General features: G+C 40.1%; 1 protein-coding gene and 1 long non-coding RNA gene across 2 annotated transcripts; one reads left to right on the top strand and one right to left on the bottom strand.

The window, feature by feature from the left end:
• Positions 1–306: 306 nt before the first annotated feature.
• Positions 307–3,919, bottom strand: LOC146568340 (uncharacterized). Its single transcript, XR_014893615.1, has 4 exons — positions 3,812–3,919; positions 1,448–1,633; positions 1,182–1,354; positions 307–737 (listed from the first exon to the last, which is right to left on the bottom strand). It is a non-coding gene; the product is annotated as an uncharacterized LOC146568340 (long non-coding RNA).
• A 2,437-nt stretch (positions 3,920–6,356) lies between these two features.
• LOC146568339 (heparan sulfate glucosamine 3-O-sulfotransferase 2-like) lies at positions 6,357–12,117 on the top strand. Its single transcript, XM_085284334.1, has 2 exons — positions 6,357–7,558; positions 10,705–12,117. The coding sequence occupies exons 1-2, from the start codon at positions 7,062–7,064 to the stop codon at positions 11,321–11,323; spliced, it is 1,116 nt and encodes a 371-aa protein (XP_085140460.1). The 5' UTR covers positions 6,357–7,061; the 3' UTR covers positions 11,324–12,117.
• Positions 12,118–15,076: the final 2,959 nt, after the last annotated feature.

Raw genomic sequence — 15,076 nt, 5'->3', positions numbered from 1 at the left:
ATCCTATAAAGTGAAGTTATTAAGAATACAGTTCAAATCAATCATTGTATTAAATATTAATGGTTCTAAGAGGGTAAAGTCTTATTCTCTTCTGTTTGCTCCTTATCTTTACCTCACCACTAGGTTTACAAATCTCAAGAGTTCTTGAATGGACAGTATTTACATGAATTTAGCTTGTTTCATCAGCTAATATATGAATACAATGATTTCGACCAAAGGTTCATCAAGCACTTTAACATAATGTTTTTGGACATGCTAGCATGTTGACATTAGCCTTGTGTACTGTGAATGAGGAAGTCTAATAGATGACAACAGAATCAGTTTAAGCCTGGATCATAAAATTCCTTTATTAAGCCATGGTAGGGCTACATGTGATGCAACCTTTCTGTACATTTGAATGAGCAGAATGTGTCACGAGTCAAGCTACAATGTTTTGTTCAGTAACAGAGCAACAAATAAGCTAATTGATCAGCCACAATGGAAAGGAAAAAGTATAAATAATGAGCAATTAAATTCATGCAGACTCATTAATAATATAGTACAATCGGACCGAAGCTGAGTAAGCAATTTACAAACGTCAGTCCTAGAGGAAGTGTCTAAGCAATTATTTAAATTTATGCAGATTATTTTTGGTTTTTTTCACTTTTTGTCTTTTCTTTTTTTCCTGATTTTGTGGTCTTTTCTTGAGGATCTTTCTTTGATTTGTTTCTTTTCCAGAATTTTCCTGGGAGGTTCAGCTGCAAAAAATAAATAAATAATGAATGCATCGCAGTTAGTACAGGGTAAATTAAACAACAACTAATACTGCTGAAATTACTGCAGGCAGTGAGAGTGTTCCCATTGGACATGTGTAATTTGGAATATCAGAACTTTGATCCAACTGCACTGTTCAAATATTCCAAATGGGAAGATCTTATATACAAGCTTAGATTATTTGGCTCATATTACAGAAAACATCTGGTGGAAACTGCTGTTTCCACCTCTGCCTGTGGGTGTGAACATACAACAACATACTGACCACCTGGCACACAGAGCCAGTGTGAAGATACCAGTATAGTCTGGTCTGTATTATTGTTGACCAATACATGTAAAAATGATGCAAATCCAGATGAATCCATGTTTATTTGTATCTGCGTATCCAGCACTTTTTGCTTAAAAAACAACGTAACTTGTGTAATTACCTCTTCGCAGACCATCTTCTTTGCCTTTTTGTTGCAAGGACATGACAGAAGTCCTTTCTTCTCATAAAACAAACAGTTAACAACGAGTTTGTCGTCCATCTTTCTGTTATGTGGCACAGTGTAGTTTGGGTCATAGGTGTGATGCAAGGCCACCACGATCACCTTTTTATCTCCTTTGAGACAGACAAACAGAAAACACGAGTGATAACGTGCAGAAAAAATACCAAAACAAACAAAACACTTATCATAGATTGTGGTGTGTTTACCTGAAATGTTTGATAAAGCTGAATTTATGTCCGTCTCAAAACGACTGACAATGGGAACGAAGACAATAACAGCCTCACTATCATCAGCTTTCTCCACTTTTATTGCTCCTCGTTTGAAGAGTTTTTTGAGAAATTTCTCATGAGAGCCCATCGTCTGTCCATCAACATGTGAATAAATTGTTACTTCTGTTGGAAGAAAAAAATGAATAGCATCAGATTTCAGATTATTCAAGGCCCTGTTGTTCTACTCTAGGATCCCAGAGATCAGGGAGTCTCAAAAGTACACACAACTCTTATACTTAGCAATTTAATCTTTTGTATGACTTTTCACTTTCCAAGATGAAATAATGTAAAAGCAAGGAAAAAATTAAATAAGTGGCAGAATTTACTGTAACATAGGCAAAGATAACTGGAAATACAATACATAAATATAATTGTAACAAGCTTGAAAGTTGGTATGACCGCCGTTATTCTGCAACAAAGTCTGAACTCTCTTAGTCAGCTTTCTCTTCATTTGTACAGTTAAATAGTTCTCCAGACTTCTTGAAAGACATTCAAAGCTCTTCTTTGGATGATTCTGTCTTTTTTCTGTTCTCTGCCAAGATGATCCCACACTGCTTCAATAATGTTGAGGTCCAGGCTCTCGGGAGACCAATCCATGACAGATGCTGTTCTAGTGTGTATTTTTCTTTGGAGTATTGTAGTAGTGTATTTTCTAATGTGCTTTTACTACATTGGCAGTGTTTGGGATCATTGTCGTACTGAAAAATGAAGCTGTTTTAAAACAGTGCTTTCCAGATGGAGAATCAAAGTCTGATGCCACTTTTCTACAATTCTAATTGCATCAATTTTGACAAGACCCCCAACACCAGGGGCTGAAACGCAGCCCTAAATCATGACAGAGCCTCCACCATGCTTTACAGATAAATAGATACAACTCACCGTTTCACCTCCTTTTCAATTTTAAATCATGCTTTTTATTTGTTTTTGTTTTTTAATGTCTCTGTAAAGCACTTTGAATCACCTTGTTGTTGAATTGTGCTATATAAATAAACTTGCCTTGCCTCCTGACCTCCTCCATGATTTGATAATGATTTGAACCAAAAATTTCAAATTTGGTGTTACGTTCCTTTAAAAGGGGTCCAGGTGATAAGGGAAAGTAACAAAATTTGATTTTGAATTTGAAAAGTGTCCGGGTCAGAAAAAGGAGACAGAGGCAAAATTGTTAAATTAAAGAGTTTTATTAAAGTTTCTATTTATAACTCAACTAAAAGAGACGGGCAAGCCGCTATCACCATTTAAGGAAACAAACAAAAACTCAGGCATCGGTAAGTTAACTGAAAAGCAAAGAACAGTTTAGTGACCAAACACACTCCTCTCCACCGAGCAGGAGCAAGCAACCACCAAACACACACAGCTCTCTGGCACCAGAGCTCACCTTTCTCTGGGCTTAAATACCTTTAGTTGCTGATGTGAGTCAGCTGTACAAAAGAAAAAGATGGCACCTAAGGCATGAGATGATAGGACACACCCACACAGGCAACTGCTAGGGGTGTAACATTTGGATTCATCACTCCATTAGACCTGTTGCAGCTGATTTTCAGTCCAGTTCTTCAGTAATTTAGCATACCTCAGCCTTTTTTTCTCTATTTGCCTTAGAGTAGATGGAACAACTGAGGAGCCAGATGGATCTCTCAGGTCATGTGTCAGGTCTTGGCTGGATTTTTTTTCCTGTTTTAAAGGTATGACTTTCAGATACTCATCTTCCTGTTGTATATAGGTTTTGCCGCATATTCTTTTGTCCTCCACTCATGTAACAAGTTTTTAGGCAGTCACATAGTTGGTGCAAAAATGCCATTTTATGTTGTTTAAGCTGAGTTATCTTTGGCGTGTTTCAAGGATTAAATTAACAAAATGGGAACAAATGCTGTGTTTTGGAACAGGCACCTATTAACAAGATACAGTGACTTTATTTGCTTCGCTTTCTTTATGTGTTGGCATAACACCAGTACATCTCTTGAGTTAGGTGCCTTGTTAATGCTTGCTAATGCTAATAGGTCGGTGTTAGGTGGCATAAACAAAGCTTTCCAAATGGTCAGCTACAAAGACTGGACTGAAAATGAGTGAAAAGCAGCTACCGTCAAAAGAGAGTTATGGCTTAAGACCACTTAAGACCAAAAAAGAAAATACATGAAATCACAGCTCTTTGGAACAAAATTTAAAGAAACGGGGAGGCCCAAGACTTTTGCACAGTATTGTAGTTTCACTTTCACACATATATTCTATAAAACAATTTATTCAAGCTCCTTGGTGGTAGTAACCTATTTCTGATTAGAAATTATATATATAAGCAGTTAAACTTACTTTTATTCATGTTGTTGTTCTTCCGTTCACTGCTAGCCTCTGATACAGGAACCTGACGCTGAGGACTTGCTTTCGTTTTCACTTGCGATCTTATCTGTTATGGCGCACTTTGTAATGCCAAAGTGTGGCCGGCAGATGTCAGTGTTGTGTCATTGCTGGGCATGCTGAAAGGAAATAGATGTCATGTAGAAATGTTATCCAGTGATCCTTATATATTTGACAGCTGGAGAAAACTGGATGCCCTTTTTAACCCCTAAAAAAGGCATGTTGAAAAAGAAGGGAATTTGAAGACACAAAAATACACCAGACCAGTTGCAGTGCATGATGCCACCTGCTAAAAATCTGGAATCAGTCCTTCAGCTGTGTTCAGAATGGCAATTTGCATGTCTGAAGTCAAGAATAAATTCTTCCTTTCAAGCCGTATATTAAAAAAGAAGATAAAAATGTTGTTAATTGGCCTCCTGATATACAAGCAACACTGTGTGACTACATGTTTGTCACTTAACAAAACAGTTCTGTGTGTGCACTTTTTTTTCCAAAGAGGGTGTGAACGGAAACTGTGGGAGTGATTCTTCACCCATCTGTAATATAAAGTTGCCTGGCTCATCTGTATCTTCCCCCAGTGTCTGATCGGAGTCAGGACAAGCCGAGGAACCCTCCCTCCAGGCTTCGCTTGCTTCTGACAAATGAGCCGTGCCTCTGATGGAGTGAGTGGTCATTGGCACCCGTATTCAGTGAGCTCCCAAAGACAATCAAACACTTTAAGAAATATGTTGTGCATTTACAGACACATCATTCATTCCTTAAACATAGATCATGACTCATGCTGTCAAGCCTGACACCCCCACCGCTCTCTCTGGAATCTCAAATCTAAATATGAGTCTTAGTTAAACTGAATGGCTAAGGAGGGGAATGTCTCACTCTTAAATTTTCTCCTGGAAAGCCCGGGTGGTCTTTCATATCTTTTTTTTTCCTTAAAAAAATGGCACTGACTAGATTGTTCCACATTGCACTTCTGTCATAGTTTATATCAGTCAAAAAAAAGTTGTCCTTCTCTGTAATGAGCTAGAACAAGATAAACCGTATGTTCAGTAAATGAAACTGAGGTTAAACTGATTTTCCTCAACAATATTTTTGATTGTTCCACTGAAAAGTCAAGCTGTGCACACGGCAGAGGTGATTATAACGTTTAATCACTGCGCCCCATCGCTGAGCATAGCAGGCTTCTCACCCCGAGGTTTGATTTACCCGCCCTCTTCCTGAGGAAAAATCTCATTCACTAGACGGATTGCTAAGCGGGTCTCTCCAACCAGCCCCTATAAATCATTCTTTAATCAGAGGCTTCTCAGATTGGGCGCAGACACCCGCAGGAGCACCACTGTGACACCTCAACTCCTCCCCATGCGTCTCTGCAGTCCGGGGAGCTTTCATCCTCTTCTTTTTCCACTGTGAGCTTGTCTGCATTTGTTTTTGTCATCAGGAAGTGTATGACCACACAACGATGCTTTAATGCCTACTTGCTACAAGGAGAGGGGAGGTCTAACAAGATCAGGAACAAGACTACTGATATAGAAGCTGGGAAACAATACAAGGAGCAAAGTGGACAACTAAACCAGTCCAAAGAGGCCCTGAGACCACAGAAAGTCCAGTCTTACAACATGTGTCATATTGCAAATATTGGTATCGATCCCATACCAAGTAAATACAGGGACAGTATTGTTGATACCAATATCGATACCGATACTTTTAACCTATGAAGGCAGCTTATGTATGAGAGAGCAGTTGTTATGATTTATGACATAAATCATCATGAATTTGCAAATTCTGAACACATGTTAATGATCACTAAATCACTGTGAGTTTGGCTTTTCACAATAATTAGTTAACACATTAAAAAACACCTTTTCAGCTTTTCATGTATTTTGAAAGTAGGGTTTATTTGTTTGTTGAGACCTGAAATGTAAATGTGTGTGGGTCAACTTCTGTTTTTACAGTGTGCTATAGGCTATAAATAAAATAGGCCTGGCAGTCAACACAAAAAGGCTACATACTTAACTTAGAGGATGGATACAAAGTATCGATCCACTCGTGCTAGTATCGAGCTGATGCAAATATCAGCGTTGGTATCAATAGTATCAATATTTGGATCAATCTGCCCACCCCAACAGCCAGATTGTGCTAATGTAAGGAAACTTTTAATTGGGAATTCAGGACACAACACGAAAGTTCAGATGGCATGACAAGTTGGATCATGCTTTATCAAATGAACGAAGACCAGAATAGTTATAAGACATCAGTCTCACATAGTCCTTTTTTAACTTAAAAGTGAAACTGATTATTAGTAGGTGGTGATTAATTTTCCCAGTAATGGAGTGTGAGGTAAATTCTCACATTGGGACTTTAGAGAGTTGATTTTATCCAACCTTCTGAACACTCGAATGACTCTCTGCTGACTGGATACAGTTTTAAGGTCATGAACCATAAAAAAATGGGGGGGAAAAACCCAACTGTGTTCAGTGTGTTTAAATTTAACCGCATCAGAAGAGATTGAACCAGTGCTGTGATTGGTCCAACAGGAAGAGCAAAGCTTGCTGGATCTTAAAGTGTTAAATTATAGATATTTAAAGATATTTTTACTCTCGTGTTTTCCGGTGTGTTGGTGTAAATCAGCTCTAATACTATTGATTTTATTAACAAAAATGTTTCACTTTACGTTAATAAAGTGCTTCAAATATTAATACTTACAAACATTCTGTATGTTTACCTTTAAATGAACAAAGAGTCGACTAGGTGCTTAGATGTTAGTATGAAACGTGATAAAAGGTAAAGTGAGATGAGCAAGTGGAGACAGATGAATACTTTTTATCTTTTCTTTTTTTTTTTTTTACCATTTTTAATGCAAAGACACCGTGACGTCACTGTGTGGAAATATTTTTCTGTCGCTCAGCCGGTTTGGAGCTGACAGTCCGCTCAAGTTGCCAGAGAGCGCGCACAGCTTTTGCATCCTTGCGTGATGGCCACGGACGCGTCCAGGAGTTTTAAAATAGGATGGCTTCGCAACTCGGTGCGCAGGGGAAGATACCTTTTCAGGTAAGGAGCTGAAGCGATGGGACTCAGATGGACTGTGGTAACAGACTTGAAGTCTGCTGTTTTTCTTCTTTAAAGCCCGTGGAGCCGCTAAGACAATCATAAAAGGACGGAACGCAAAAATCAATTAAAAAAATCATGCACTGTTCATACTCATGGAGAGATGGCATGCGTGCTCCTCTTCGGTCGACTTCTCCCCTTCTCACACCGGCTCAGAGGAACGTCCATCTGCTTGTTATCCCTTTTCCTTTCATATTTATTCTACTGCGCTCTATTCCCTGACGGTGCCATCATGCAAACGTCAGGTGATCCGACGCCCAGCTGTCAGCGAGCAGATGGAGCCAAAAGGCGCCTTCAGAAATCCCTCTCCTGCCTTTTACCGTCGGACGCGAGGTTGAGCGCTGTTGAGGCGTTTCGGTTGAAAGCCGACCAAAGACCCCATTTCGCTCATCACACCGCCGGGAACGGCACGCCCAGCCCGCCTATGAGCAATTTAAAGTTCGGCAATAAAAAGTTACCAAATGCCATCATAGTCGGTGTGAAAAAGGGAGGCACGAGAGCCGTCCTCGAGTTCATAAGAATACATCCGGATGTGCGCGCGGCGGGAACCGAAACACACTTCTTCGACAGGAACTATGACAGAGGCCTGGAGTGGTACAGGTAAGACAACGTGTGTCTCACCTGTGCAGGTGCGTGTCCATCTGCTCCACAAATCCCGCAATTTATCAGAAATCATAGTAATAAGTAGGAAATTACACCAGATTGGACTTCAGTCAGCTTTTATTGCACAACATCTGACTTTAAGATTCTTGGTTAAAGTGGTTTTAGCTTAACTAATTTAACTAGTTTATGTAATCTAGAAACTGGTCAAAGAGCAGCCTTTTCTCGTGGCTGCTGCTCCCGCAGAGACCCACGAGTGTGTCTGGAAATTTGTGGCTTCTAGTCAGCTGTGCTTGCATAATTCTGCATATCTGATTAGGCCGTTTCTCTCCCACCAAACTAAATGTTAATGATAGTAAATTATGGAGAATGATACACTATATTTCCAGCTTCGTTTTCTAAAAGGTCATAACGATTGCAGGCCAATATAACCGTGTGCCTTCACATGGTAGGGAATTACAGTGGAATTCAGGTAAGCGGTGTAGCGCCTCATTTTCTTCTGTTTTATGCCTGAATCTGTTTTCTCCCCTCCGTCCTGGTCTAAATTCTGCAGTGGTTAAATTTACTTACATTTCCTACAGAGAAAAAAAATTGAAAAGGTAAGGAATCATGGGGGGAAAGAGACAATATAATATAATAACAGAATGTAAAATCATCTGATTTCCCTAAAAAAATCAGTGATGAATATGAACCCTCTGTTTTGGTGCTTCTTTGTGTATATCAGACTTGGAGCTGGGTAAACATGCTGGATGTGTTTTCTGCAGTTTATTGACTCACTTCAAGCTTTATTGCAGGGAAGTTCTGAGGAATGTGCTGTGTTTATACTGGCAGGAGAGTGGCGCGCTCTCTCTCTCCCTTTTTATTCTTCTTTTGACATACTGTAGAGCAGTTCATCAAATTTCTCATAAAATCCAACCTCTGGAGGCGAACAGTGCAAACAGCGTCCTGCATGCCCGCTGTAACTCCTAGACATCTCAGCTGTAGTCGTGTTTGTTTATTATAATATTTAAACATGACAGCCATGAAAGGGAATTATTTATTGATTTTTCAAATGCTACCCAAGGCACCTTAAACTACAAGGGGCACTCAGACAGCGCATCCTCAGCCAAGGTCAGTGCTCCATTTCACAAGTTAAAAGGAAGCGATTCAAATCTGCTCCAAAATTTAATGGGTTCTTCCTTTGCCCGTTCCCCACCAATTCTCCAAGTTTCATGATTTTCCCCTTGGTAGTTTATTGGGGTGGGGGGGGGGGGTAATCTTTCTGACTGGTGATCAAACTGTACTGATCACCTACATCCTCAGCTCTCACCCTGGTGGAGGGACAAAGTGCATCCCTAACAAACTGCTTCGATTGACTGATGATCAAACCGAATAGCCATAAATTAAACATGCACATAATTGCACAGATTTAGAGGAAGCATATGTATGCAAACACAAGTTTATCTGATGATAAAATGAAAAAACATGCATACAGTAACTCTCATGCATACAGTAACTCTCATGCATACAGTAACAGACGAGCAATTACGCAGAGATGCGCTCTCGTATTTATCCCCCGGTTCTTTCAAGAGCATTTCATGTTAATGATAGACTGTCATGTAAGCTGCAGGAGGGATGTGTATCAGTAGTATTATATAATAATTACAGACTCAAAGTATCTCCACTAATTGGCACTCTTCACAATGGTTGGCAGTTGAAGCCCTTTTATCTCAGAGATGCGTCTTCCAGATGTGAACCCTCGCCCATTACTGCAGGTTGATTGTCAGCTGTCAAAGCTGTTGAGAAAAGGTCAGACGCCGATTGCTTTCAAAATAAAACAGCTGCTTCCCGGAAGCTTCCTTGTAAACATTCGTTCATAAATCAAAATGAACGGTGTGGACTGTCACCTTGAATTTGCTAATTGATTGTGCCACAAACATGTTTTTTTTCAATGTCTATGCAAAGGCAAAAATAACAAGAAGAAGGACTAAAGATGTCTGAAGTGATCTTACTAAGCATCAGATGGTGGCTTGGTTGGCCATGTCTCTACAGCTGAGACAAATTTGCTGTCAATTTTGATGTTGTCATATGTCCACGAGCTTGTTAGTATTATTGCCGTTTATTTATTTATTTATTTATTTTTTAGATTTTAACATTCTTTGAAAAATTGCAGCTAATGATAGAATAAATACAACCTCAGATCACTTAAATGGATGGTTTGAAAGAAGAGCCTTAACAGAAACATAGACTGTATATAAAAGATGGATGTAGACAACATGATATCACCCACTGGCTTTTTGATGCCATCTTGACAAGCAAGGAGTTGCTCTGACTGAAAAATTGAGGAAATTGCCCCAAATCCACACCAAAAAGATCCTTTGTCAGATTTTTGTTTAATGTAAATGCGCCACAGCAATAAAGAGTGAAAACTAGTCATATAACTGATCAGAAAATATTTCCTAAGGTTTTGAATCAAATTTGAGTCTTATAGACTGTTAATAATAAAAAGAGAGAAGTCACCCTCGTGACCACTGGAAAAAATACAGGTTTTGAAATGGATTAGTTGGGGAAACAACAGAAGTGAAATAAAGATTAGCAAATTAATTGACAATGAAAATAATCATTAACTGCTCTCTCCTCTAGAACTTCCAATCAATCTTCAAGTTTTTCTCAGCGAAGCCCTGCTTGTTCATATCACCTCTGTAAAGAATGGCCTAGTTTGAAGAAGTCACCGAACAGAGTCGCTGCTATACGTGTTCTGTTTGCATTCGTGGTGATTTATTACTCCTGAAACATTCAGGCCTGATGCACAGGAGAGCTGTCTGTGAGACAAGTCTCCAGTGACAACAGACTACTACAACTTTGCTTCAGTGCTCCTATTATGATTTTCATCAAGAAATTGAGTTCACGGCCAAACCGAAGCTCACTTAGGGTAGCTTTATGCCTTTACAACTCACTTGTGTAATCCTGCCCTAAATAGATATGTTACATAGATTTTTTTCTTTACTTTGACAAAGGAAATGGAAGGGCATTGTGACCTTTCCTTTGAACCTGTTAGCTTTTAAGGTTGCTTAAGCGCTCAAATGTTTAGTATTTTTTAAAAGAAATCCTAAATTAAATGAATGTAAATGAGAAATGTCTATTCTGTGTTTTCATCTTTCATTCAGAGGTTTAATGCCAAGAACTCTTGAAAGCCAAATCACAATGGAGAAGACACCGAGCTACTTTGTGACAAAAGAGACACCACACCGGATTTCTACCATGTCCCAAGACACCAAGCTCATAGTGGTGGTGCGAGACCCCGTCACTCGAGCAATATCGGACTACACTCAGACGTTATCCAAAACGCCGGACCTGCCGAGCTTCCAGGACCTGGCCTTCAGGAATCAGAGCCTGGGAATCGTTGACATGTCCTGGAACGCCATTCGGATCGGCTTGTATGCTTTGCACCTTGAAAACTGGCTCCACTACTTCCCTCTGGCTCAGATCCATTTTGTGAGCGGAGAGCGTCTCATCACAGACCCAGCAGGGGAGATGGCTCGGGTGCAGGACTTTCTTGGGCTGAAACGCATCGTCACCGACAAACACTTCTATTTCAACCGCACCAAGGGTTTTCCCTGCCTTAAAAAGCCGGAGAGCAGCGGCTCGCCCCGCTGCCTTGGCAAGTCAAAGGGGAGGACTCATGTGCAGATAGACCGAGACGCTATTGAGCAACTGCGAGACTTCTATCGACCTTATAATGTCAAGTTCTATGAAATGGTGGGGCACGACTTTAAGTGGGAGTAGAGGTTCGAGATGTATGTTTACGTGGTGCTGGAAAAACTTAGCTATTCCAAAAATGTTCTTTTAAAGTGGTTTGCCTTCAGTAATGTGTCAAGGCTAAAGTGAATAGCTAACTATCAGCAGTCTCTAGACAATTTCCGAGCGAAGCAGCCGAGGCAGTACTTTCCTTTGAAGTGACTCTAATGAACAGAGTAAAATCTAAGACGACATTGCTTTTGCACTTGTAATGATCAGTTACCAGCATCAGCACCCTGTTTGTTGCCAGATATAGGCATCATTTTCAGATTTCCGTTTGTGTTACTCTGTATTATTGCTGACTTTATTGCTGACTGCTTCATAAAAAAAAAGAGAGAAAATTCGAAGGGAAGGGGATTAGTTCCTTTTAAAATCTGCTTGACTAATCAAAGTAGAGTTTGAAAGCAAGCCCTTGGAAAATGTCAGTGAAGTCTTCAGGGAGAAGAGAATTAAGCTGCACCACTGTGGCGGTAAATCTAAAATGTAAAGCCATAAGGCAAGTATGAACCACCTGATATTACTTACTCTTCATTTTTTTTCAAAAAGTGAAAGATATTTTCTTCCGTTCTTTCCGACATGAAGCAGACATGTGCTGTAACGAGCATTTCACTCTGTACTCCGTGCTTTGTTTCCAAATCCTGGTTTATGTTTTTGTTGCAGAAGTATTTAATCACTGCGTTAATCACAATGCTTGTTCATAAACTTCATTAAATGAAACGGAAGCACAATTTATGAGATTATTAATTCTGTTGCTTCTAAAGCACATGCTGTACACTGATAAATTGCATTTTGTAAAAAAACAAAAAAACATCCTATTTTCTGCTTTTGCTCGATGTTTCGAAAACAACACACCAAACGTGGAAAATTCACACGGCTCTTGCCCCCCCACATTCCTCCTTTTCACATCTAGTTTGTATAGTTATGTTTTAGACCACCATCCTTTGAGGTTTATTGCATTCTGTAAGGTTTGTTGTGTGCCTCTGTGGTGGGAGGCGCATGAGTGGGTGTAGGTGTGAGGAATTTCAATCACTTTTCAAAGACAAAGCAGGGAACACCTATTCGTGGCGGGTTATCAAATAGATTCCGGGGCTGCATGTCACAAGATTGCAGTGAAAAGTTTGGATTTGGCTACAAGCTATGAATACTAACGCCAGACTGTCTGAGCTTGAGCCAGATTGATACACTGCTGCAAAATAAAGGAAGAAAACACTTTGTAATACATGAACAGTGAGTATGATTTGAAGCACTGTGTAATGTATGATGAGGTGTTCAGGTTCCATATCACAAAGGACAATATTGTGGGTCTTGTGTGTGGTAATTTATCCTTACTGTTGCATTAACTGTGCCATTAGCCATATCTTAGTGGAAGGGAAGAAGACTAGCTGTATGGCAATAACTAGCTTTTCTTGTTTTTCATGTTATCAAACGAGGTGCTACATAGTGTGGTGGTTTACATTTGCCTAAAAAGCAAACAATCCCCAGTCTAATCTTGGGAGGAGACAGAGATCTTCTTGGGATTGTGTGAGGAAGGGCATCCAGTGTAAAACTGTGGGGATTTGTTGTGAATAAGGGAGCTGAAAAAAGTAATCTCCCAATAATGTTATCAACCGATTACAAGGCAGAAAAAAAGGGTGGTGCAGTCATAGGCTGTATGTAAAAGATGGACAAAAGATAGTGACATCATCCAGATTAGTGAAGTCGTATTTTGAAACTTCAACTTGTACTTCCTGAGGAGTGGATCTGACTGGAAACTGGACACTGCAAACAACTACAGCCCAATTTATCAGTGGACCGATGTTACCGATCGATATCAGATATTTACTGATCTATAGATGCCTGCGTTTATAAATAAAAATTAAAAGTAAAGAAGAGACAAGAGGAACTCCTTTCAACCATGTTATGAGCGTTAATGTTGCACAGTTTGTCCACTGGAGGGCACTCTGCAAAATAAAACACCAATAAGCGCAGTCAGACAAAACGTAAATGAGTAAATAAATAACTATAAATAACAAATGTTACAAAATCCATCTGTTTCTGCATGCAGAGGTGGGAAAATAATCAAGTACAAATACTTTCTTAAGCCTTGATTATACTTTTGCTGTCAGTGTGTTCGCTAGAGCCCACTCAGGTCTGAGTGACGTAAAGTTTGACATCAGACAGCAGAGGTGTGGACTCGAGTCACATGACTTGACTCGGACTTTTACACCAGTGACTTGAGACTCGACTCTGACTTGCCTGACATTACTTGAGACTTGACTTGAGACTTGAGGATAAAGACTTGAGACTTACTTGAGACTTGCAAAACAATGACTTGGTCCCACCTCTGTCAGACAGTGAGCGGACGTCCGCATGCCCGCCTGTTTTTGTGACCTGTGGAGAATTTACATTACAATGCGTCAACCATGCATCCGCTCAGGCGGCAGACTTCAAAGAAGTATATCTGGAATGATTACCCGGTCTTCAGGCCTCCAGCTGTCTGCATCTGCAACAGAGGATAATCAAAGCTTTATTGTACTTTTCAGGTATTTTTACTTTGCTTGACTATTTATTTGTCTGTCAGCTTTTTACTTTTACTCCCTGCATTTTAACAAAAAGATAACTCTACTTTCTACATTAACAAAAAAGGCTTGTTACTGTACAGGGTGGGCCATTTATATGGATACACCGTAATAACATGGGAATAGTTGGTGATATTAAAGTCCTGTTTGTGGCACATTAGTATATGTGAGGGGGCAAACTCCTCAAGATGGGTGGTGACCATGGTGGCCATTTAGAAGTCGGCCATCTTGGATACAACTTTTGTTTTTTCAATAGGAAGAGGGCCATGTGACACATCAAACTTATTGATGTCACAAGAAAAACAATGGGGTGCTTGGTTTCAACGCAACTTTATTCTTTCATGAGTTATTTACAAGTTTCTCTTTGTTCACAGCCATTGACATGTCGAAGAGGTTAACGCGTGAGGAGCGGATCGAAAGTGTGTTGATATCTGGTGAACGCAGTAACCGGGTCATTGCAGCAGATTTCAATGCAAGACACCCTACGAGACCACCCATCTCCCATGCTACAGTTAGCAAACTGCTTGCTAAGTTTCGTGAAACTGGTTCAGTGTTGGATTTGCCAAAATGTGGATGCAATAAAACTGTCACTAATGAAGAAACATCAGTGGCTGTCCTAGCTTCATTCAGCAAGAGCCCACAGCGTAGCACTCGCCGCATGTCACTGGAGAGTGGCATTAGTCGAACATCCCTTCTTCGGATATTAGCTGCTCACAAATGGCACCCTTACAAACTCCAGCTACTGCAGCATCTCAACGAGGATGACCCAGATCGGCACACAGAATTTGCAGAATGGGCAAAACAAAAATTGGAACAGGACCCTCAGTTTACGCCGAAGATTTTGTTCAGTGATGAGGCAAACTTTTATGTAAATGGTGAAGTTAACAAACAAAACCACCGCTATTGGTCTGGCACTAACCCACATTGGATGGATCCCTCCAAGACTGTTGGCACAACAAAAGTGATGGTTTGGTGTGGTATATGGGGTACAACGATAGTGGGTCCATTCTTCATCAATGGAAACCTCAAGGCCACTGGATATTTGAAATTGCTACATGATGATGTGTTTCCCTTTTTATGCACTGAAGCTGGCACGTTCCCTGAGTTTTTCCAGCAAGATGGTGCACCACCACATTATGGGTGCCAGGTCCGAGCATTCCTAGATGAACAGTTTCCTGGAAAG

Source organism: Mchenga conophoros, linkage group LG8 (genome assembly GCF_057382185.1).
Source record: "Mchenga conophoros isolate Kocher_MC1m ecotype Shallow Benthic linkage group LG8, M_conophoros_male_GT1.1, whole genome shotgun sequence".
Taxonomy (NCBI): Eukaryota; Metazoa; Chordata; class Actinopteri; order Cichliformes; family Cichlidae; genus Mchenga; species Mchenga conophoros.
This window is presented reverse-complemented; position numbering and strand designations above follow the sequence as displayed.